We start from the raw sequence: 25,765 nt of genomic DNA on the forward strand, positions 1-25,765 counted from the left end.
ATATATATATATATATATATATATATATATATTTCTGCTGTTGGAACTGGATAATCAGCTTTTGCTCTTTAGAAACAACAACTTTGAGTCTTTGATAAACACATTATCACTGTCCTCTCTGTACAATGGCTGCTGTTTACCATCCGGAAACCACCTGCTGCCTTCTTCTCGCTTCTTCTGCTGTTTAAAGTTTTATAATTAGTTGAATAATTGCGCATCTGTTTGCAGCTGTTTTCACATGCCGTGTAAACATTGAGTTTGTGGGCAGGACGCCCTAGAGCTCATTCTGAGCTGACCCAACAAAAACATAATTATCTAAGAATGATGTGGTGCAAAAAAATGTACTTGACCTGTCTTGTATGGACCATAGATCTATCCCAACCTGTTCATGGAAGCATAACTGGTCTACCTCCAGCAGTCACTGGGCGAAAGCTGGGAAACACCCTGGATAACACAGAGATAAACACGAGACCAACAACCATCCACACACATTCAGACCGAAGGGTAACAGGTCACATTATATATTATTTATAGAAAACATTCCCTTCTCTTCCTTCAGTCGGTCTTCTCCACAGGTCAACCCAAGAGCTTCTTCACATTCCAGGTCCTACAGACTGGCATACCGATGGTCTAGAAAGTGATGGATGGTGATTGAAGACCGCGGAGGAGCGTGTCGCCTTACAGTTTCTGCAGAGAACAAACATCTGTATGGAAACAGACGTTAAAGTTGCATGTAAACATGTGAAAACAGTCTGGCATGTCTCAGCCCCCTCTTGCTATTTCTAAGGAAACACCAAAGAGAAACTTTTTTTCACTAACATAATAAACATATTGGATTTATTTTGAAAAACTCACAGTGAGAGTGTCAAACTAATTTAAAGCGACCATGTTTTTTCTAGAAAATTTCTAAAATTAATGTCAAAACTTCTGCTTTTCTTCAGGGAAATTTACTCTTCCGCCTTTTTTATCTGCAATAATACGCTGTCATACATATTTCCATTAAAAACGTAACCAAAGATAACTAAGATTTATTTTTTTGCTCTGGTTTACATAACAACTTCAGTGGCAGTTGTTCAACGATGGATTTCCAACATGAAACTGGCTAATCCAGATTACAGCAGCAAGAGTGGAAACCAGTAAAGAACAAAGACAAATGAGATCAGTGGAATCGCTCATAATCACAAACACAAAGCAAAAATAACATTGGCTTTCAATCAGGTTTATTTTGCTATTCTGGTTTCTCTGAGCTGTTTCTATTCGCCTTGCGGGTTGGCGAATAGAAACGCGCCAGAAATCCCCCGATTTAAGCTGAAGAGGAGCAAAAGAGCAAAAACTAAACAGCAAAAATTTACAAAACTTTTCACTCGTCAGGCAAAAAACACAGAAAAAAACTCAAATATTTCTTATGTAACATGCAATAAAGCTTTTTACATGACTTTTATGGTTTTTCACACTTTAAAGATTACTTCTCTGAATTTTTAGGAAATGAGCAAAAATTGTTTTAGAAATTTTTATCTAGTCATGATTTAGTCATGTTTTGATTTATTTGCAGCCAAACATTAAGATTTTATTTAAATTGATCTAATTTATGTAATCAGCAGTGAATATTTCTTATCTGATGATAATTGGTGAAGATCACTTATTTTTTTTAACATTATAAAGAATAATTTTATTGGTATATTGTATGCCCAAGATATAGTTATGTAAAGCTAACTGCTAATTGACAAAAATCCACTGATTGTTTTTTAATACCTCACAGGATTTTGGATTTAAATTAAAATCTTCACTGCAAAAATACAAAATCTCACAAAGTTTTTTTTGAGTTTTTTAGAGCAAATCTCTTAGTAACTTGAAATAAGACAAAACTAACTTAAGCGTAACTTTTCCGCAAGATATAGAAGATTCCTTAAGAATGATGAAAAAATACCAATTGATAAAAATACATTTTCTAAGGGAAATATTCTAATACTTGTTAAAATAATATAAGGGAAATATTGACTTAAAAATACTATTCTTTGCAGTAAAGTTACTTGTAAGTTAGTTTTTTTTATTTCAACTTAAAATTCTGCATTAGAAACTAGAGAAAAAAGTAATTTTGAATTTTTGAAGTTAAATAAAAAAACCACCAATTTATAGATTAAAAAATGTGAATGCATCTATTTTTAACTTCTACAGCTAATTTTACAGTTTTAGATTTTCTGAATAGTCATTTAAAGCGTAAAACTGAGTTTACAATTTAAACAATGTGAGAAATGTTTGATAATGAATATAAAAATTGTGCTCTCACTGTCAGCCTCTGTTATTTTAATTAGAGCCAAACATGAGAAGACCTCATTTTCATCACTTCTGTGGGAAAATCTCGGCTTCACAAAGTCAGCCCAGCCAAAAATTGCATCTGTGTATAAAATATAGAATCGCTACACGCATCGCAAACCAAAAATAAAACCATAGAGTAGACGCGGCATCTTCCTGTAAGCAGATGAAGCCGGGAGGAGGGACAGCGATCCAGCTGAGCATCTATGTTCTGAATATCCTTATTAGTCCACGTGGGAGTGCAAAGTCCCGCAGCTATCAGGTTTGCTTAATTCTAAGACTCCTGCGTCTATTTTTGATCTTCTGTAAGTTGATATCTGTCCCGCCATTCTGTCTCCTTAGCTTCTCTCCTCTCTCTCTCTCTCTTCTTTATATCTCCATCCAAACTTGAAGCGGAGGCTAAAGATAGACGATGAGGAATCGTATAAAAACCCCCGGGAATATCCGTGCAACGCGGCTTCACACTTTCTGTTCTTACTTGATCTTCCAAACCTCCACCTCAAGATGGTGAGTAGCAGCGTTCCTGCTCCTCTCTGCTCTCCTGAAGGAAATATCTGGATAAAAATTCAACCAAAACTTTGGATTTACTCTGATTTTTTATTTATTTGAAGAATTTCTAATTTTTTCTTTTTATCCATTTAAGGGTCACTGAAGTTTGTTGACGTTCTTATAATAAAATCACTTATTTTTTACTTTTACTGAGAATAATTTCAGGGATTTATTGCATACTGATGGAAAGCTAAATGCTAATTGACAAAAATCCACTTAATGTTTATTCATTTCTCTAAAGAATTTGGATTTGGAGAAGAATTTAGATCTTCACTGCAAACACACAAAATGTTTCAAAGTATTTTTGTTTAGTAAAATAGGAGAAAACTAACTTTTCAGAAAGTAGGAGTTTATTTTAAGTTAGTAATATTGATGAAAAACGAGTAGTTATAAGTGAAATGAAGTGGAAGAAGATATTTTTATCAGTAGTACTTTTTCATCAATGTTAAGAAGTAATTTACTGAAAACAAAATCTTATATTTTGCTAAAACGTTACTTATGTTAGTTTAGTCTTATTTCAAACGTGTTAAAACGTTTTCTCCAGAAACTACACAAAAATCATTTTTTAGACTTCAAGCGCAGTTTCTGATGCAATCATTGTGTTTTGCACCTCATTAATGGCTGTTAAATTAAAAATAACTCGTGCATATGTTCTCATTTAAGAGGAAGGTTTTGCAGATGTTAGCTTGTTAAAGAACCTGCTGTGTGTTTCCGATCCAGGCACCAAAGAAGGCTAAGAGGAGGGCAGCAGCAGGAGATGGCGGCTCCTCCAACGTGTTCTCCATGTTTGAGCAGAGCCAGATTCAGGAGTACAAAGAGGTGAGATTCAAATCAACCGCAATCCGATTACTCCAAAAAACTCAATTACTGAGTGATAAATGAAATGATTCCTAATTAAAATTAGCTTTAGCTGCTTTTGGACGGCAGCAGCTGCTCCTCGGCTCCCCTGACAGTTTAGGAAGCAGCTGAATGTGATTAGAGACTTTGACGGCATTTCAGGCGCTCCATATTTTGCTCAACCTTTGACCTCCTGCTCAGCTGCTCTTCAAACATCTCATAGCTCTTTGTTACAGCAAATACTCCAACAAAGAAGCAAAATAGAAAAAAAAAAAGGGAGAACTTCAGCATTAAATTGAGTGAGTTTATAAAAACGCAGGCATTAAAAGTCAAAGAGATTAAATTTTCGGTGGATTGGCTGTGAGCAGATTGAATGACGACGTCCCGAATAGAAAACATGCCATCTGTGACAAACGATACCGGCTTCTTGAGTGGCACTTAGTGGAGGAACGGCACGATGATTGCAGCGATCTTAACGCGTTCCGCGGATGGAAAGCATCTGCAGGTATCAGCACATAAACGGCCTGCGGGTAAAACGGGAAGGGGAAGAAATAGCAAAGCGAATCTGGAGGGTTGAGGAAAAGGTTGGCGACTGAGTCCGAGTGTCTTAAGTTACACTGGCACATCGTAGAGCGGATCGGACAGCTGGGCCCGGATGATACGTTCCCAAAAAAAGACCAGGGAGGCCAGAGGGCGGATCCGCCACCCCGTCCCCGAGACCCCGAAGGCCAAATCTGACATTTTAGAAAAGGCACTTCACAGCTGAACCCTGAACTCTGCAAAAACTCAAGATATTACCAAGTCCAATTCCTATACACTTTAATAAGACAAAACTAACTCAGAAAACTCTGAGTCTTTTTCGAGAAAGTTGCTGAGGCTGATTAAAAGTTTTTTTTTCTCATAAGTTTTTCATTTTTGGAGTTCAAGTAACTTTTGTTTTTTTTATCAGTTTCTGGTATTAACATTAACATTTCTGGGGGGGGTAAATTTTACATCTTTGGAGATCAAAAATTGTCTTGTTTTATTTCTAGATTCTAAAAAAAAAATTACTAGAAAAACAAATATTAATTCCAATTAAATTAATTTTAATATTAAAATTTATGAGTTTTTTTTCTCTCGTATTTTCAGGTTTTGGAGCTCAGACATTTTCTTGTCATTTTTTGAGTTTTGAACTTTTCCCGCACTGCAAAAACACCAAATCTTACCAAATATTTTTGTCTAGTTTCTAGTTAAAGTATCTCAGTAATAAAACAAGACAAGACTAATTAACAAGTAACCTTTCAGCAAGATATAGCAGCTTGTTTTAAGTAAATAATTCCTTAATATTAATGAAAAAGTTGTTCCTTTGCCAGATTATTTCACTTATTTCAAAGTGAATCGTTGACTGAAAACAAGCTGCTATTTCTGACTGGAAAGTTACTTGTAATTTAGTTTTGTCTTATTTAAAGCCAACTACGATATTTGCACAAGAAATTAGACCAAAGATACTTGTTAAGATTCGGTGTTTTTGCATTGTGGACTCTGTTTTCATAACTCTAGAGGCATTTGGATGGAGATGCCAGAGGACTGTCGTCTGTTTTTGTGTATTTTCCCACCCGTTTGTTATTCCAACGTGTGAAAATGTTCCCCAGTAACAAACCGTCCTCCGTTTCTCAGGCCTTCACAATCATTGACCAGAACAGAGACGGCATCATCAGCAAAGACGACCTGAGGGACGTCCTGGCCTCAATGGGTGAGCTCTTCCTGCAACCCGTTCTGCAACCGCGTCGCTTCCTTTTCCCGGCCTCTTGTGCTGATTTCCGGTTCTGCTCCGTTCAGGTCAACTGAATGTGAAGAATGAGGAGCTGGAGGCCATGGTCAAGGAGGCCAGCGGCCCCATCAACTTCACCGTCTTCCTCACCATGTTCGGCGAGAAGCTGAAGGGTGGGAACCGTTTTACCTACCCAACAAACACTGAATGGGAGTTAGCATTAGTTAGCATTAGCAGACCTGACTAAACCGTGTTTTTGTATCAGGTGCTGATCCCGAGGATGTCATTCTCTCTGCTTTCAAAGTCCTGGACCCTGAGGGCACCGGAACCATCAAGAAGGAATTGTAAGAACTTTGGATTTCCTTGTTTTTGGATTTCCTTGCAGGCCAGTGAAAAGATTTCCTTTCAACCTTTGGATCTTTGTCTTCCAGCCTCCAGGAGCTCCTGACCACTCAGTGCGACAGGTTCTCCCCAGAAGATGTAAGAGCTCAGCCTGTCCAGCTGTTTTGGTTCCTAAAAGGACAAATTTATGAGTTTAAACGTTTCTCCAATTGCTCCAAAACGTTCACGTTTCTCAAACATTTTTCTGGCAAATTTTTGACTCTGGAGCTCAATTTTTTTTCTTGTTTTTTTTCTCACAAAATTACCGTGTTGGAATTCAGAAATGTTTGAATTTTTTTAGGTTTCTGAGCTTAATCTCAAAATTTCAGTTTTTTTTCTCGAGTTTTTGAGTTTTTTTTTTTGGCAGAAATTCATTTATTTTTGTTGAATATGCCTAAATACGCCTTTAAGAATGATTTTGTGCAAAATACATATGTATATGTAAATATATATTGAATGTTTTGCATCGCCTATAGAGCGATCCTAACTTCTTCCAGGAAGCACAATGGATCTAAATCCTATTGAAGATTTAAAAACTTTGCTTAAAACACAAAAATCTGTCAGACTGATTAACTTCACTGGCTCTTTTGTTTATCCAAGTGTCTGAAAAGCGTAATTTATTCTAATTTCACAGGATTTCTATTAACGACTCGATGAATTTCCCCCTGCAGGTTAAGAACATGTGGGCCGCCTTCCCCCCAGATGTGGCCGGCAACGTAGACTACAAGAACATCTGCTACGTCATCACACACGGAGAGGATAAGGAGGAGTAAAGAGAGACGAAGATGAGAAAGACAGTCATCCCTCTGCTTTCTGCCTTCCTCTTTCCTCCTCTTCCTCCCTGCTCACCTCTCTGTGTAAACCCACAAGCTCAACCAATCACACCCAGAGACTCGGTTGACGCCTGTGGGAAGTCTATGTTTGCTTATGGGGAATAGGGATGATTTTCTTTTCCAATAAAATTATCCTGTGACATTTCCAACATCAAGATTTACTCGAACCACCTCTCTTCATTTTGTTTCTTGTCTGCCTTTCCCTCGGTATCTGAGAGGAAAACGGGTTAATTGGTTCTCGCTCCAACGCGTGAGAACGTCCATTTTGGCTGCAAGCAGCAGAGAGGAAGTGAGAGTGCTTTCTGACTAAACTGGAAAAGCATCGTTAAAGCGATGCCGCTTTTCCTGCCGTGAAAAGAATAAAAACAACAACAATCAGCTGAAGGAATGGGGAGAACGGGACGAAAGAAAACATTAACGTCTTCGATCTCTTTCCCTTCACTCCTTCGCGCTTTCATGAAATCATCTTCTTCTTTTCCATAAGCTGTCTAAGATCCAGTGACCTTCAATGCCTTTCCTCTGTAATGAATAAAGGGACAAAATGTGAATAAAAACCACTTTGCTTTTTTACAGTGTGTGCTTGTTCAGTGGCTCTGTAGGAAACAAGATTATAGTTTTTTTTATAACAATCCAAAAGCAAATAATTTAGTATTTTTCTCTAAAACAGAAGCTATACAGAAGCTATACTCTTTCTGTCACTGGAAATCTATAAATAATATTTTCCTGGTAAGGATTGAGATATTTATTTAAAGGAAAACAATGAAACCCAAGCTAAAAATTACAACATTTCTCGTTATTAATCCAAATTAAAAGTATTTTTTATACATCTTAATACATGAGCTGAAAATAAGTATTTCTATAAATACCTTCCATAATATCTTTGGCAAAATTACAATAATTGGTTTTAAATATAAATATAATAGTTTTTTTGTTCTTTTACAAAAGACGTACGTTAACAGAATAATATCAGATACTTTCTTGTCATAATTTTTTACAAATACAAACTAATACGAGAAAATGCATCCATCATTTTTTTCTTCACTTTAAAACCTAAAAATAGAAATAAAGTTGTTATTCTTTAAAAAGGGACAACAAATTCCCTGCAGTAAATACATAAAAAGTTACCGTATTTCCTGGACTACAAGTCACATTTATTTAAAAATTCTGATGAGAAGTAATGCTTAATCCTTGGTATGAATTAACATTTGATGCTACTGTCAAAAAATTTATCATGAAGACAATTAAATTAATAAAGAAAATAAAAATATAAACATAAGTTGCAGCAAAAGCTAAACGGAAAAATAAAACTGACTTATAATCTGGAAAATACGGTAATTAACCTGGACTGAGGGCAAAAGTGGAAAAAGTTGTAAAGGTTGCAGACAAATTAATTTCACTTTAACTGACAACTTTGAGAGTTTTACTCTAAAAGAGAATGTATTTTATAAACACAAAACAATTGGAAAACTTTTAGCTAAATCTTTTGTTATGTCGGCAAAAATTGCAAAAATAATTAAATAAAATGAAGCAAATGAAGAAGTCCAATTTTTTTTCTCTTTCTAGGAAGGGATGTTTGAAAAGAATTTTGCACTTTTGCCATTTAAAAAAAAACAGAATCCGGTTTTCAAATTCTTTTGGACTCAATTGAACAAATTTATTCTCACAATAAGAACAGGATTTGGGTCCCTTTCTTTCAAAATGCTTTAGTCGTGAAATAAAAGCTGATCTGGATTGTGTAAGCTTGGTCACCACAGACGGTTAGCATTGCTAACAGAGTGATGGACGATCAGGTGAGACAGAAACAAAAAAATATGCATAAATCGCAAATTTACCAACGTTATCACCATTTCAAGATTATCTAATATTGGACAACCGTTTTAAAATATCTTTTTTAACTGACTAAATAACCAAGGAATCCATCCCATAATGTGTTCAATGTGTCAGCTCAACTAAAATAAAATTATTTGGCGTTATAAAGCAAAAAGCAAGTTAATTTCAGTAAAGTTTGATGAATGCTGTAATGCTCCACTTATGAAAGGAAATCAATCAAGATTCTTCTTGGCTTCAGTACATAAAATTTGACTTTTCATAGCTAAAAAGAAAGATATTTCATTTCAATCCAATCATTTTCTAAATTAAGGATGAAACAAAATTACACACACACCCTGATGACTTAATATATTACGGTTTATTACTCATCACAACTGTCATTATCGTCATTATAAATACATCAGTTGTCAATCTGAAGGAATGAATTTATTTAGCTATTATTTCACTTTCGCCACAGAGAGAGAGAGAGAAAGAGAGATGTAAACTTAAAAGACACAAAAAGACGTAACGGCATTGAGAGAAACACTTTAAGTACTTGCATCAGTGGAGTTATTCCCAACGAAGCAGCTTCAACATTAACGCAGAAATGACAGACGAGGATCCACTTAGTTTTAATTTATCCTCAGTATTGCAGAGCCAAGTGCTGAACCTAGAGATAGTGTCAGATTCACTTTTACCACATCGCTCTCAGCAAATCGACGTTCAGTGAGGAGGATTTGCTCACCAAACGTCTGAAAGTGTGCAGAAAACTCACCGACTGAAGCACAGAATTGATTTTTTTTAGCTGATTTCACTGTTGCTGCTGCACACATCAACAGTCGTGATGGAAGAAGGTTTGCATAGATGTGGTTTGTTACGTTGCACTGATCTATGATGAAATATGAGAGATATGAAGGTAAATGACATCAAAGTCAGGACATAAACAATGAATCTGGAGGAGATGTTAGGTACGACTAAATAACTGCTGAACAGAGACTTGATGTTTGTTCTGAGCCACCAAAAGGTTTTACACAAACTATTCGGCACTATTTTACCAGGCCTTAATATGGCCGTGGTAGATAAAAACAGGGGAAAAAAAGAAAATTTCCACCAAATAAACTAAAATTTGTAGATTAATCTTAAAAAAATCTTGGAGTTTTAAAATTTGCGAGAGTTTATTTAAATTAAAGACTAAAAAAAAGCTCCACACCAAAGATTTGCAATAAAAATTTTTAGATTAATCTCAGAAATTTACTAGAAAAAAACAGAAATTTCTTAGTTTCAAAAGATGAAAGTTTGCAAGAAAAAAAAATCAGAAATTCTGAAATTAATCTCAGAAATAAAAAATAAAAAATAAAACTTGGAAAATTTCCAAGTTGAAATGTCTAAAATTTTCACATTTTGAAACAAATTTGAATCTGAAAATGTTGAATCTGAAAATGTTAGTTTAATTTTCAAACTCAGAATTTTCAAGTTTTTTCATGCGAATTCTTAAAATTGATCTCAAAATTTATAATTTTTTTTCTCATAAATATTTTACTTGTGGCAATCAAACATTTTCTTCATTTTTTTTTTTGCAAAGAAAATTACTGAGATAAAGCTCAAAATTTTCTGAATTTTCGGTGGACATTTACTTTTTTTTTCTACCTACAACAGCCCTGATTCGCCGTTGGTATTCTTCTCAACATGTTCAGTGCCGTTTCATGTATGCATAAAGATTACAGTACAAAACACTGAGTGTAAATAGATTAGAGCGTCAGATTTAAAACACACAAAGATCTTGAACTCATTAAATCGCCTCAGGCGTTTCACACAGTACGAAGAGCTTTCCTCGTGTTTTTGCCTGAATCTATGGACTCAGTTTGTTCAGGTTGTCTTCGCTTCTTTCTTTTTCACTCTTTTCATTTAATACTGTATGTCACTGAACATAATTCAACCAAACCGACAATGAGTAAACTCAAAAGCAAAAGAAATGCATCAAGTTTGACGTGCAAAAAGTCCATCGTTCCAGTCCAACAGGTGTCTCTTCCTCTTAGAAAAATATTCAGATGAAAATAATAATTCATAATATTCTATATTTGATTAAATTAACCTCCTTTGTACATAAATACACCCGGATTAGATGTTAATGCTACATTGGCACACCCTGGCACCTTGCAGTAGGTCCTCAAGGCAGTGATTTCAAACAGATGAGTGAATAACTTCAATGGTGCAAGTGCAAAAAAAACAAGAAAAAAAACATCCTTCATTGTTTAAGACCTTAAAATCACAGTCTCACTGGTTAATGAGCTCAAGTTGTGAAATATTGAAATTTAATTGGATAAAATGTACAATTTGCTCATTTGAATTGAAATGAATACCATCTCTCTTTGCCCGACAAGTGCAAAGAAGAAAAACACTTTCCTTTTTTAATATGAATAGAATTTCTCACGGACAGGAAACACCAGAACAATGTCTCCTCTTTCCTTCAGTCTCCCATGTTTTAGTGCTGTTCACAAGTTTGGTCTATTACAAATTCATTCTTTTAACTTAAAACCAAGATTTAGGTGCACAAATGTGAACGTCTTCCAGATGTTCTCCAAACTACAAAGAGCTGTAGAGAAATATTTGACATTTCTTCTTGGCATAAGTGGTAGAACTCAATTAAACCAATTGGTTTTATATCACAAACTCCAATTTAACCGGTTTTATCCTCTCAAAAATGCTTCTTTTTGGATTATAAACTGACAGCAACATCAAGGTTTCACCCAGAGTTCCCAGTTTAAATGGATCATGATGCGAATAGCAACACTAAATATGCAGGATCATTATGCTCCGAAGTGTCGATATTACACTACTTTGTCTGTCAAGCAGAGTGGTGGAAGCATTATGCTGTGGGCCACCAATGGTACTGATGGACAGACCAACAAAAAATAATAACCAGTTTCAAATGTATTTATTTCACCTTAAAACAGCAGCTGAAACAAACAATAAAAACTGGTTTTCAAGTGATTAAATCAGAATAGCATCAAGTTTTTAAAGTGATTCAAAATTAAAACTATTCTTAAAATTAGAGTCAGTTTTAGTTTATCAAGATTTTGGAAAATTTAGAAAATCACTTCTGGTGTTTCCCATAGTAACCAGTGAGGTCAGCATGTCGGCCATCTTGTTTATTTGGACTTTGAATTCAGGTCAACTTTATGATGGAAAGCTAGAGCCAGATAATGATTCTTCTTTTTAATTACAGGTATAAAATCAGTCAAAATAATACGAGAATGAAGTTATAGTATCACCAGAATAAAGCTGTAATTAGGAGAATAAAGTCAGACTTTAATGAGGAGAAAAGTAACATTATTTAAGGATGATATCTTGATAAATGGAGAAGATTTCTTCCTCATTAAAACAACTTTTTTCTAAGATGTTTTTCTGGTAAAAATGTGTCTTTTTCAGCGAATGTTAAGAGTTTATTCTTGTAAATAAATTAAAGTTCTTGTAGCCTTGCCTTACGACAGACGGGATGACTGAAATAAAAGTCACTTTTATTATAATATTTTATGACAATTTCTTTTTCAGAACAGAAATTGAGCAAAAAAAGAAAAAAAAAAGATTAAATTTGGAATTGATATGAAAATATTCAGGCATAATTTTGGCAAATGGCATAAAAAAAGCAAATTTAGAAGAAAATAAAGTATTTGATTTTAGAGGTGTTTCCCATAAGTTAATTTTAATCACGTTCTCAAATTTGTGCACATAAATTTGATTTTTAAAACCCTTGTTTCTATGATTCCCCCTCAAAAACAAGCAAACGAAAGTTTCGGAGCGGCTCGGCGTTCGCCATCAGACGACATAAATAAAGTAATGGGTTTAGGAAGAACCACAGCGAGAGTTCAACATTAGTTTGAAATTACATTAAAAAAAAAAAACAAAAAAAAAAAGCGAGCTGTCGGAGTCCACAACACGTTTCACTAATCTACTAAGGCACACACACTCACACACATTTACAAAGACAATAAATACACCCTCAACATCATAAAAAGCCATTTTGCCTTCAGTGCCTACGTTTGAGATGTTTTATCCCCCGTAATCCAGTTAAACATGACGTACGGAGTGTTAATCCTGTCAGCTGCAGCTCGATTTTAATTTAAATTAATTTAACACACTATGGCACCGCTTCTAAAGACTTCCTCGTGTTTTGTAAGAACTGACAGACAAAAAAAAGATAAAATAAATGTTTCTCAGCAAAAAAATAAAAAAAAATAAAATCAGTCACTGCAAAAACACAAAGTCTTACCAAATATTTTTTGTCTTGTTTCTAGACCAAATATCTCAGTACGCTTGAAAGAAGGCAAAACTAAATCAAAAGTAACGTTTCAGCAAGACAGAGGAGCTTTGGAGTGTTTTACCAAGACAAAAAGACGAGAACAAAGTCGTAACAACACAAGAACAAAGTCGCAAGAAAATAAAAGTTGAAGGATGATAAGAATAAATTTCTAATTTTACGAGCATAAAATCGGAATAACATAATAAAGCTGTAATAATACGAGACCAAAGTGGTAATATTGTGACTTTATCCTCACATCATAGCGACTATTCTCATCATTTCAGGACTTTATGCTAATTCTTTGTATTATTTTCTTAGTGTCTGCCAAGTATTCCATTATTACAAGTGAAATAATACATTATTTCTCCTATTTCTTGCTGAAAAGTAACTTGAACGTTAGTATTGTTATATTTCACATGTCCTAAGATATTTGCACTAAAGTTTAGACTAAGAATCGTTGGTGAGACTTTGTGTTTTTGCAGTGCAGCCTGTGCTCCAGTTAGTTGTTGGGGGGAGAAAAGCATTGAGAGGTAATCCGCCCTCCAGGTGCTATTAAAACCAGAATCCAGTCTTCATCGTCTTCATCTCCATCAGTCTTTCAATTATATAAAGTCTCAGAAATGACACAGGAAGTCACCACCTCTTCAATTCATCAGGTTTTTCTGTCCGTTTTTCCCTTTTTTTCAGCTGTTGTGGGAAAAACTAGGTTGAATCTTTCGCCGTCGCTCCGTTCTCCTCCGCCCCTTTGTCCTTTTTCTTCCCCGTTTTCTTCTTCTCCTTTTCCTTCTTCGCTTTCTCCTTTTCAACTTTCTCCTTCTCTTTCTTCTCCTTCAGCTTTTTCTTCTCATCTTCCTTTTCCTTCTTCTTGTCTTCTTTGCTTTTCTTCTTCTTCTTTCCTTCGTCCTCTCCGGACACAGATGGGGTTGCTTCTTTTGGTGGTTGCAGTTGCGGTTGCGGTTGCAGCGGCGTGTTGTTGGCGGTCGGCGATGGGATTGTGGGAGTGATCTCCTCCGAAACGATCTTTGGCGACAAAGTGTTCGGCGGAGCCGGCTGGATTTGTGCTGAGCTGCTCTCCACGGCTAACGGGCTCTGGACGTGCGCCGTTGACGCCTTCGGAGCCACACCCGGAGGGATTGGCGGCTTCTGGCCCGACGACGAGGCAACAGGCGGCGGGCTCTCCGCCCCAGAAGGACCAGAGAAGGAGATTTTTTTGGGCTGGGAGAAGAAGGGAGCCCGGGATTTGCGGAAACCGGGCAGGGAGAGGAGGCTGGACGAAGCGCGGAGCGGCCCCGGCGGCGGCGCAGAACTTCCCAGGAAGGAAAAGCTGCCGCCTGAGCTGATGGATGACGCCCGGCGCTTGTACTCAAAGATGGCTCTGGTGCCGTGGAGCCGGCGGCCCGGTTTGTGGGTCAGCTCACCTCTGGACTCCTTCCACTTCCTCACCTGGACGCTGCACTCTTTCTCGATGAGCGCCTCGGTCACCGGCAGCATTATGATCTGAGCACAGACAGAGGAAGTGAGGCGCTTGAGACGAGGAGCGCCTGGAAAATTAGTCATTACGCAAGTCTGGGTCTAAAAATAAAAAGACAGCACCAAAAATCCTACCAAGCAGACGAGTTTCTAGTGCAAATATCTTATTTATGTCCATTATGACTGGAATTAAGGATCCAATTAACCGATTATTAGATTAAAATGAGCAGCAAGTTTTATTTGACTTTAACTTAAATATTAACAAATATTTCTCACATTGTACAGTGAAGAAGGAAATTAACACAAATATGAGTGATTTTTCCTTGCTTTCATCTGGGTTTCTTCTTATCTTTAATAAAAAAATAAATTAATTTTGTACAGTTTTTACTGCTCTGACTATGCTGCTCTTTCAGCAAATTGACTTTTTTAGAGTTTGTATGCTCTAGTTAACTAATTACTAATTCAGTTGTCGATTATGTTAATAACTGATTAATAGTTTCAGCCCTACACATGGTATTTGCACCAGAAACTGCAGTATGATTGTTAACATTTAGTTTTTGCGGTGTGTGACGTTCGGACAGACGCTCACCTCCTGCACCAGCACGTCCTCCCGGATGGTGTCGGGAGAGATGTTCCTGAGCCGCTCCATGGTTTCATACATTCCCTGCAACTCCCGGAGTTTATCCACAGAGCCCAGCATCTGCTTCAGCAGCACCAAGCCCACGCGAAATACTATCTTCACTCCTACAAGCACAGATTTAAAAAATTTTATTTCTCTCAAATAGATGAGAAGGAAAAGTTAAATCTAGAGCAAGGTTGGTTTTTTTAGCAAATGGCCTTTTCTGCAGTTAACGATTAATCGGTTACTAAATTAGATCACGATTATTTCAATAATTGATTAATCTATATTAATTTGATTAATCGTTCCTGTCCTTCATGGCTTGTCAGCTGTCTTTAAAGAAATCAGGTGAAGTGAAAATTACGCCACCCAAGGAATTGTGGGTAGAAAATAATTACAAGCAAACAATTTTTTTCTTTCATCTTGGTTGCAAAATGTATATATTTTTGTACAGCTCTGTGTAATTAACACTCTGAAGATGTTTGTGTTTTCCAAGTATGTATATTCCAGTTGACTCTTAACCATTTGCTAAATTAGATGACCATTATTTCAATAATTGATTAACCTAGATTAATTTGATCAATCATTTCAGTCCTATGTGGTTTGAGAGATTTTTTTTATCTTATTGCAAGTTTAAGATGAACTCAGCAAAAGTGTTTTTTTTTTTAATTAGACACTGCTCTGAAGCAAATGGCCTATTTCTTTGAGTTTGTATACTCCAGTTCATGATTAATTGATTACTAAATTAGTCGATTATTTCAATAATTGATTAATCGTAATTAATCATTCCCGTCCTAAAGTTAAGTGTGACAAAAGACGCAAAAATGAGTTGCACCTTCACAGAAAAACATGTCCCAGACGCGCAGCACAGAGGACCAGGGTAAGGTGCGTGAGAAGATGCACATGAACCATTCTGTCATGTAGAGAATCGGATCAATCTTGAATTTCTTAAGGTGGCGGTACGCCATCGGACACGTCCGCCGCAGGAGAGAGAAAAAGATCTCGCCGTCCAGCTGAATCGCTTCCTAACAAAAAGAAAGGGAAAGTTAACAACCCTGAGAAACGGAGAGAATAAAAACGGGTCGCTTCATTCGCTCACCAGGCCGGCGCTGTAGTAGCCAGGGAGGTACTTCTCGCAAATCTGGACCAGGCACCAGAAAGCTTGCTGCGAAACACAAAATTAGCCATTATTTAAGTTTCAGAAAGATGCAGAAAACCTTTAAAGGACACTCTAATGCAGCATTCGCACGTCTACAAAACATCTACAAAATAACATCAGTCAAAGAAAAACTAACATGCAAAGAAGTCAGAAGATAAATTGCTAAAAAATGTCCTCACTAAGTTTTCTGACATTTAGCAAATAGAAATAATTTTTGTAATTCTGACCGACTTAAACAATAAAAGTTTAGTCCAACTTTACTTTGGGCAGTGGAAAAAAACTGCGTCTCTTTTTATTCGGTGCATGTAAATATCTGGTTTCAAGTGTAAATAAAGCTTTCCACACAAATAGGAATTTAATCAAGCATTAGATTGTAATTTATTATCAAACTGTGCAGTTTGAAAATCAACCACTTTCAAGGACTTTATCCAGAAATCCAGCACTTTCCAAACCTAAATGGAAACACCTAAATGAAATTCAAGCACTTGAACAAAAAGAGTAAAACATCTAAGAGGGTAAATACTTTTTATATCGCTGCATATTCTCTCTTGTTTCAGCATTTGTAAGCAGATGAAAATATTTTTTTCACAAGTTGTAGAATTTTGCAGTCTTCAATCTCTCTATTTTTGCTCTCTTCCTGCATTTGGGCTACCAAAAAAGAGTTTCAGTAAATATGGATCCTTCAAAAGTGGATGCAAAACATAATTTTTTAACTCCTAAAGAAGTCGTACTAAAAATACAAACGCTTCCTTCTTGTTCTTGTATCATCTCTGTATCTGCAGCTCCTTCTGCTGTGTCTGTTTTTTTCACACTAAGCTGAGTGGGCACAAACAGACACCAAACTCAAAAAATGATAATGAAAACAGGCTTTATGTGTGTCACACTCCGACATAAACTAATCTTCCTGTAATTTGGTCATCAAGCTGGAATTAAAACAATTTTTAATGTAATAGTGCAGCAAAAAGAAGCTTTAATTGTGAAATGTAGGTAAAATATTTTTAGCGTTTTACTGAGGAAAATCTGTTCCCGTCACTGTTTACTCTAAAAGTCCAACAGACTCAACTCAGACGTCCACTTGCGAGTAATTTCAATTTAAACGAATTCAAAAATTTAAAGGGAAATTGAACGTCAGGACTCCGGTAGCAGTCAGTCTTCCAGCGTTTGTCAACAGGCCCCTGAGTGAAGAAACCATTACTGTATTACTGTTAGCTCAGTATTCAAACAGCAGAGAGGATGTTCCACAGTAACATGTGCTGAGGGACAACTTTAACTGCTAATCCACCTCATTTGCTTTTGCCACTCCTCTATAAATCTCTGTCTGGCCATACAGTTTGAAAGCGACCAAAGAGATGTAAAGTTAATTGTCTGAAAGTAAAAAAATAAGAGATAAAATCTTTCCAGTTATGTCTCAACCAGAAGATTACGAACAAAGAGAATAAAATCAGAACCAGCGTCACAGAGCTACTCCATTATGCTGCCACCGCAACACTAAAAAGAAAAACTACAAATGCTTCTTTCTTGTTCCGCCTTTAAAAACGTAACAACATACAACTACAGCTAAAATTTATTGACAAATCTAAGTTTGAGCTTTTCTACTTGTGCTAGTTTGTAACCCAAAGTACAAAAACTAATTAAGCTTGTGGTTGTGAGATGTTACTTTTTGTTAGGCTAAAGCTAAATAAATCTGAATATTGTTCAGATTAAACGTTTATTAAAAACAAATCTCATTAACTCTGAACAAGTTTCTGCAAAATTAGCACATTTCTTTCCTAAATGAGATGATGGGGAAGCTCCAACCTCTGCAGGCATGTGCATGAGCAGCACTGCCGCCACGGGCGCCTGGGCCTGGCAGTAACCCTCATCGGGCCGGTACACCGTGTAGGCCTTCAGGATGCGGTATAAATCCTGTTGTCTGCAAAACGCATTGAGAATTAAACTTTGTTAAAATACAAACAGTTCTGAGGTTTTATTGGGAAGATTTTCTCTCTACTCTTGGACGGGGGAAAAAAAACACTTTTCTTAATGTTTATGGGCCATTTATGTGTCGCCTTTGTGGGAAATGCTAAGCTACGTTTTCAGTTAACGTTGCATATTTACCCGTGTCCGCCGCGCGCAGCAAACATCTCGTGAAAAGGAAACTGCCGGTGAAGATCTTTCTCGATGATGTCCAGCCATTTAGCCTCACCTGGCTCCCTCTCCAGCTCCTGAGAAATAAACAGAAAAAACAAGAAATGTGTCATTTTATTCAGGGCTACACCTCCAAATTATTTTAGTAATCAATTCCTCTGACGATTAATCGGTTAACAAAAATTGGCACACACTCTAGATTCTCCATTTAAGCTACTTTTTTTTTGATAGAATATTAAAAATTCACAAAAATATAAAAAACACAATTCAATTCCTTCTTTTAAATAAAAAAATAAAAATGTTTTTGCCAAAAATGCAACATAGCTTTTAGTGAAGCTAAAAAAACTTCTGTTGATTATTTTTTTAGATTAAACAATTAATAACAGAATTTAAGGTGAAGCGAAAAACTATTTAAAATGTTTTTATAGACAAAGAATTTTTTTGTCTTAAGAGAAAATATATTCATTTTTAAACAGTTTTGGCTTAATTATTTTGTTGTTCTTTCAACAAATGGTCATTTTTTGAGTTTGCAAACTCTAGTTAACAATTAATCAAATACTAAATTAGTTGACAATTGTTTTAAAAAAATTTATTAATCGAATTCATCGTTTCATCCCCAATTCATTCTTCATAATCTTTTGACTCCATGTAAATCCTGGAAAATGCAGTAGGAGGTTTTAGGTGAAGAAGTTCAAAAGAAATTAGTTTTTTCTTGGAACAAAATAAGGAGTAAACCTTCAGACTGGGACAAAAATCAGAGCCGACAGAGAGGATTACCTGTTAAGAAGATTACACCTCATTTTGTTTGTCTGCAGCCATTTTGTACCTCTAGATTTAAAGCTCTCTACTCAGTCCAACTTTTAGTCAGATACTGAAAATACTGTGTAGTATCTATATCGATAGCTAGACATGAAAAGCAGGACTGCAACTCAAGATCAATCTGTCCATCAGACAATCGATTAATCAGATAAAAGATTTTTTGGCACATTCTGGAAATTTTTCATTTAAAAGTATTTTAATATGTTAGAAATACATTTCTGCAATTATCTCATTAAATTCCTTTTTAAATATAATAATATAAAGCTTCTTTACTGTCCTCAATGCTTTTGTTGAATCTGCACTTAACGATTAATTGATTGTTGACAGATATTTCAGTCAAAAAGGATTTGACAATTAATTCCCTAAGGATTTAATATATAATATAGTAATATATATTGTATATAATAATAATAAAAATCTAACATAAAAAGTTTAGATTTTACAAATAAAAAAATGAAATGATTCATTTTACATCAAATTTTCCCGGGTTTGCCTCCAGCAGCTCTTGGCTGTCGGACAGCAGCTGCCAGGCTTTAGACCTGAGGGAAGACGGGATTCCCTTCCTGCAGCGCAGCTTCACCTGAAATTCACAGAAAGTTCACAATTTAAATGCATAAGAGGGTAAATTTTAAAATAAAGTGTAAATCGTTCAGAAGAATTGGCGTTGTGTACCTTTTGGAAGCGATGTTTGACCCACTTGTCCCAGTGGCAGAACATGTCCAGCCACTTCATCTCCCTTTGTCTCGCAACTTCAACTCGAACTTCCTTATCACTAAATAACAAGAAAAAACATTTTACATAATATCACCAAACGTTATATTTTCTTATTAAATTTCACACCTTTATTTTGTGCAATATTGATACTGAAATCTCAAAATTCAGGGAAAAAAAGGAGCAAATGCCTGGCAAAAAAAATTAAATTTTCAGAATAATGTCAGGAATTTTCTAGGAAAAACATGGACAATTTCTGCGCACCAAAGTAAAACATTTGTGAGAAAAAAAATTCTTAAATTTTGACATTATTCTAGACAGACATTTAGAAATTTCTGAACTACAAAAGTCAAAAATTAACTAGAAGAATTTTTCTGAAAATTTTAGGAAATTTCTAAGTTTGAAAAGTTAGATATTTGATAAAAAAAGTTTTTAGATTAATTTCACAATTTCTTTAGAAAAAACGTGAAAATTTCTTTGTTTGAAAAATTGAAAATTTGCTAGAAAAAAATTCTTACATTTTTAGGTTAACTTCAGAAATGTTCTGTAATTTTTTTTTGTTCAACAATTTGAACCAAGATTACCGAACTATCAGGTGTGAAAGTCTTTAAATCTTATTCTCCAAACTGTGACCTATCTGAACGAACAAAATATTTGATCATATGAGAAGCAGATGATCAAATATGAAGAAAGGGAGTGTTAGTAGTGACTTACCCTCCTTCGCTGTACTGATTGCCCCCCAGGAATCCGTACTTATCGGTGCGTCTCAAGGTGAGCCCGTTGATCTCAGAGTCTGAGCCCACAGAGCTCCCGTCCTCTCCCAATCCGGACAGCGACTCCAGCGTTCCCGACATCAGGCTGGCCGAGTCCAGGTAGCTTAGCGTGTCCGGGGCCGGTTTTGGCTTGGGGTACGACAGCGGGACAAATGGCTCTTGGATCACGGGCACAGTTGGGGTCAATGGCGCCGCTCTGGTGGATGCAGTCGGCAGTTCTTCGGTGGCCAGATCCGGGTTTGGGGACGACGGCGGCTCATTTTGAGGTTTTTGTGCTTGTTGTGGCGGCTGAGGTTCCTCATCGTTAGTCAAAGATGTTGTAGGGTTGGAATCTGCACTCGTTTGCGGTTGAGCGACGTCAACGACGGGGTTTGAGTTAGAGGAAACATGGATGCTTGGGTACAGATTGGGACCGGGGTTTAAATCTGGAGATAACGGTTCCTGCGTGGTTTTTATCGGGGCTGCAGGTTGGGAAGAACCAGACTCTGCAACAGATTCGCCACTAGTCGCCGTTTCCTGATTCTTCCCTGTTGGCTCCTCCGTCTGAGGTGGCGCAGTCGAGGCCGAACCCCTGGAAAGTGCTGAAGAAGTGTTTCCAGTCAAAGCTTTGTCGTTGTAGAGGGAAGACTTCGGCAGAGGCAGCTCCTTCACAGAGTCGGGGCAGCTGGAAGCTGGAGCAGCACTGGGGTCGCCCAGCGGAGGTGGAGAAGGAGGGAAGGTGGACAGCTCAGCCATGGCTCCAATCTCAGGTCTCTGGGACAAATTAAGAGAAAATAAATTACAAAAAACATGCAAAATGGTTTAGTGGCAAGTTGATTTAATCATTCAATCAATTGTTTGGTGTTTGAAGATTTAATTTTTGGAGAATCTGGATTCTTTTTCACCATTACATCCCGTTGATTTATATATTTCAGCATGCCCAAGGTGGCCCTCTTGTTTTTCTACAAATTTATCACCGCTTTGAATTTAAGTCATCCCTACAAAAAATATTGGGCCAAGCTAAATTTTTTTAATGCAAAAAAAGTCAAAATGTCACAAGAATAGATTCACAGCAATAAGAGAATAAAGTAATAAGACAATAAAGTTGAAATAATATCAGAAAAGTTATAATATTACCAGAATAAAGTGGTAATATTAGAATTTCAGCACAAAAATTAAACTAATTTTATTTTACTGAAGCTTTTTTTCTCATTAAAACTAATTTCTCATCATTTTAAGATGTGCCGATGGTAAAACTGCGTCTTTAATGTGATAATATTCTCATAATTAAACAAAAATTCTTATGTCATTCAACTTCCAAAAGGGCTGATTGAAATAAAAAATTTAAAAAAATAAATACTTGTAATTTCTTTCTTAGAAAAAAAGTTTAAAATCAGATTCGGTACAAAAAAATAATTAGATTTTCTTTAGTTACAGTGCTTTAAATAAGTGCAGAAACACCAAATAAATGAACAAATCTAGACTTTTTCTTCTTAATGTAACATTTTTAAAGGTTAACTACATTAAAAACATGTTGCTTTTCAGCAGGAATCACTTGAAACTAAAGTACATGATGGTAATAACCAATTAAAAATGAATAATTGAGTTGTTTTCCATCTGGCTTCATCCAGTATGTGACTCATTTCTGGCTCAGATTCACACTAAAAGTACAATAAGTGAGTCGGCTGGACTTCCTGTTTTTCTCAAAACAATACCAACAAGCTGGTTGAGCCTCTTTAACAGAATGCTTTGATTTTCAACCCAACCCATGACTAAATCTGGAGTTTTTTCCAATAAAAAGTGTTGTGTAAAATGCAGTGACCAGCTTGAAATAGAAATTGAAACTCTGGGTAGTAGAAATTTTTAAGTGTCAAAAATTGTCCCAAAAATTATTGCAAAACCCCCCAATAATATTGTCATTTTGAGGCAATTTTGACCTAATGTCACAATAACAATAATAGATAAAAGTAAAACAAAACGTTTAAAATGGAGTATGAAGTTTCTAACAAGAAATTGCATTAAAAAAAAACAACCTTGAGTTCAGACAGAAAAAAAACAGGCAAAAGGGGCAGGTAGTGTAAAATCAAAATGGCAGCTTTTCAGCAAAATTAGAGGGTAAATAACTCTAATAAATGTTTTCCAAATAGACATAAATGTTCTCATTTTAAATCAATTTAACGTGCGATTAATTAATTTATTTTATTACAGGAAATGCTGACTTTTATACAGAAGAGGTTTGTGAAAAACTAACAGCAGAAGTACGAATACTTGCGCAAGTTCATATTTTTATAAGAAATATTTGTTTTAGGATTTTCTTCACTGGATACATTTTTTTTTGACATTTTGTGGATTTTTTTGACATTTTAGAGTGAGATTATGAAACTTTCATACAACTTTTAGTTTATTTGAAGGCATTTTATACATCTTTATTTGCTAACAAAAGCTACCTACCCTAATTTACAAACAATGGAGGCTTTAAGCTGCATTTCCTCTTCTGCTAAACCAGCTGAATTTATGGGTTTAAAGGAACTTCTCATGGAAGTAGAATAAAAGCCTAAATAATCTCAAAAACAAAAGGAAATTCTAATTTACAAGAACTATCAGAAAGAAGAATAACCAAAAATCTTGAGTAACAATGTTTGGTGAATTATGTTCATTTATTTTGTTGCTAATTAAATGGGAAGGTTGACATAGAAACAGAAAGATGGTAAACTTGTTGTTTTGACCAAAGCTTGTGAGGATATTAGTGTATTTAAATGTGTTTGCTGGTGCATAGTTAACAAATACATTTGTAATTCAGCACATCTATGTCTGTGTTTTAAAAAAGAACCATTTAAGTCAATTGAGCTGTTTTCGGTTTTGTATCGGCATTAGCCGATACAAAACCTCAGATGTCAGTGAAAAAATGAATATTTAAATGATTTTTTATTTGCTATAATCTCTGCAAACACATTTTCACTCTCAAAATGAACTATTTTCAGTAGATTAAGAAAAATCTTTAAAGTTTATTTTGGTTTGTGCAAAGCAAATACAACTCCATCGCAATTCAACTTTTTTTATTTGTGGGTTTATGATATTTTAAAGCTGTTTTCAAACTCTGATGGGGAAATTTTAAACTGTTTAATTACACTGTAAAAAGACAAAAACGCTTAATTAGATTTACTATATAATTTCAAGAAAAAAGCTTTATGGTTAAAGACACAGACATATAAAACAGTTAAAAACAGGTGGGCAGAGTTTCCAAAAATTGTACTCAAGTAACAATAAAAAGTATTTGGTAAAATGTCTACTCAGGAATTTAATAACTTCCAGAAACTGTAAAACAGCTGAAACACTGAGTTCCTTTAAATCTCGACTAAAACCCCACAATTGTATTTAAAACTTAATCAATTACAAATTTAATGATGGAACTTGACTTAATGTCATGTTTTGATTGTTGATTCTACGACTTTGTGTTTTTGTGCTTGTTATGATGTAAAGCACTTTGAAATGCCTTGCTGCTGAAACGTGCTATACAAATAAATTTTAATTGATTGAATGATTGAACTGATCAAATTATCATTCATTTCATATTTAATAAGACAGACCAAAACATAAAGTTAAGTGAAAATGTTGGTATTTTAAAGACCAAAATGATCATTTATGACACTAACAAAAAAATTTCCAAATCAGTTTCTTTCAATAAAATTTAAAAAAACAGCAGGTGAGTTTCTGATGTTTGATTGAAACATGTTTGTTTTTCATTGAGTGAGTAGTAATTACAAGTTATTCGCTCACACTGAGCCTGGATGTGCTTGATGTTTCTCTCCACTGCCACCACATCCTCGTCAATCGATGACTCATTAAGCTGACTGGGATTTCTAACTGAGTAAATGTAACTAGTGACTAACCAGCTCTGGTTAAAAACAATCTTAACCAAACATTGTCTCTTATAGCGCTACTAATATAAGAAGTCAGGTTCTTCATTCTCAGATGCTGAATAGAAAGTGAAGTAAATAAAGCTGCACAGTGGCTATAATTTATAGATCAACTGCTATGACAGCGTGCAACCTCAACAAAGCGTCCGGACCATCACTGTGATCCAGTACTTTGCTGAGAAAGCAGCTTCATAAATGTTGCGGTTGTCCCACGCAGCTAGCGGTGAGGCGCCTCAGCAGCAGCCGTCTTTGTTGTCATATCCTTTCTGAAGGCCAGAGCGACTCAACTTCCCGATTCGGGGCTAATGGTTTACTAATAGCTGGTAGTTAACACCCTCATTGCCTGCCGAGGCCCTGAGCGAGCAGCGTCCACGGCCTCGCCCTGCCCAGCGCCCCGGTCAGACGCGACTCCACCTCCGCCATTCAACTCACCAACAACCGGCGTGTCACTACGCTCCGTCCGCCTGGACAGCCAGGGGGTTGTTGAGGCCACCTTTCCCCGCCACAGCTCCGGTTTCAGCAAAAGCTATTGCGTTTGCAGGCTCGTCCCCGGATTGGAACCGCTACACGGGCTGAGCAACCGTCCGGCTAACCTAGCATATATTAGCCTAATGTAGCTATTAGCATTACGGCTGTTAGTGTCCCGTTTCACTTAATCTGGCTAGCTAAAAGTCTCACAAAGATTTGCGGAATTACTGCATTTACCCCCATGAAATAAAAGCGACTGTTTAGGTAAAACGTTTACATTCTGAATTTAAAAAATAAGCTATGTGTCATAAATTTATTCTGGTGCAGCCGCAGGGTGCATCCATCCAACACGAACAGCATTTCCTACTGACAGCTGCGTGCGCGTTCTCTTGAATGCAGACGGGCGCGCGCACGCGAGGTAGCCTCCCTTCCGTACACAACCACTTTGACCGCAACTGTCTAATGAAAGAAGGTAAAATATACACGTTTTTCACCGTTCAATATCTAAAAATGATTCCCTAACAATATGAGAGATAATTTAATCCAGAAATTCAGATAACCAAATGAATTTCTGGCGGTTGCGCTTCTCTCAAATAATTTGTTATATAAATTTTGACCACTAGATGGAGTTATTTTCATATTATTTATCAGCCCATAGCCATGGAAACGCTATTGTGATAAACCAAAACACAAGTCCATACAAGAAATCCTGAACAATTTTTTTTCATTTCTGTTAGTTTCAGGAGAGGATACAATTATCCCAGTAACTCTGTCTGTATCACAGCCACTTTATAAGTAATTGCTATTTTTAGTCTGCCTTTCATCATGTCTACTGGCCCAGTAATTCCCTATTTAATCCGTTTTATTTCCAAAACAGGAACAAAACTGAGCTGCTGCTGCTCAGTCATTCAAAATGCCTGGTTACCAAACTTTCCACCCTCTGACCAGCAA

General features: G+C 36.0%; 2 protein-coding genes across 2 annotated transcripts; one reads left to right on the forward strand and one right to left on the reverse strand.

The window, feature by feature from the left end:
* Window positions 1-2,713: 2,713 nt before the first annotated feature.
* On the forward strand, window positions 2,714-7,233 carry mylpfa (myosin light chain, phosphorylatable, fast skeletal muscle a). The gene is made up of 7 exons (XM_055051814.1): window positions 2,714-2,820; window positions 3,583-3,681; window positions 5,356-5,431; window positions 5,518-5,622; window positions 5,715-5,793; window positions 5,881-5,929; window positions 6,502-7,233. The coding sequence occupies exons 1-7, from the start codon at window positions 2,818-2,820 to the stop codon at window positions 6,601-6,603; spliced, it is 513 nt and encodes a 170-aa protein (XP_054907789.1). The 5' UTR covers window positions 2,714-2,817; the 3' UTR covers window positions 6,604-7,233.
* Window positions 7,234-8,832: 1,599 nt separating this feature from the next.
* Window positions 8,833-25,153, reverse strand: LOC129373744 (TBC1 domain family member 10A-like). Its single transcript, XM_055051815.1, has 10 exons — window positions 24,779-25,153; window positions 20,392-21,203; window positions 19,639-19,738; window positions 19,439-19,546; window positions 18,118-18,224; window positions 17,818-17,932; window positions 15,961-16,026; window positions 15,697-15,886; window positions 14,832-14,986; window positions 8,833-14,269 (listed from the first exon to the last, which is right to left on the reverse strand). Exons 2-10 carry the CDS (start codon window positions 21,183-21,185, stop codon window positions 13,475-13,477), a joined length of 2,430 nt encoding a protein of 809 aa, XP_054907790.1. The 5' UTR covers window positions 21,186-21,203; window positions 24,779-25,153; the 3' UTR covers window positions 8,833-13,474.
* Between the last annotated feature and the right edge of the window lie 612 nt (window positions 25,154-25,765).

The sequence above is a fragment of the Poeciliopsis prolifica genome, unplaced genomic scaffold, assembly GCF_027474105.1.
Source record: "Poeciliopsis prolifica strain line A6 unplaced genomic scaffold, Auburn_PproV2 SCAFFOLD034, whole genome shotgun sequence".
NCBI classification, from domain to species: domain Eukaryota; kingdom Metazoa; phylum Chordata; class Actinopteri; order Cyprinodontiformes; family Poeciliidae; genus Poeciliopsis; species Poeciliopsis prolifica.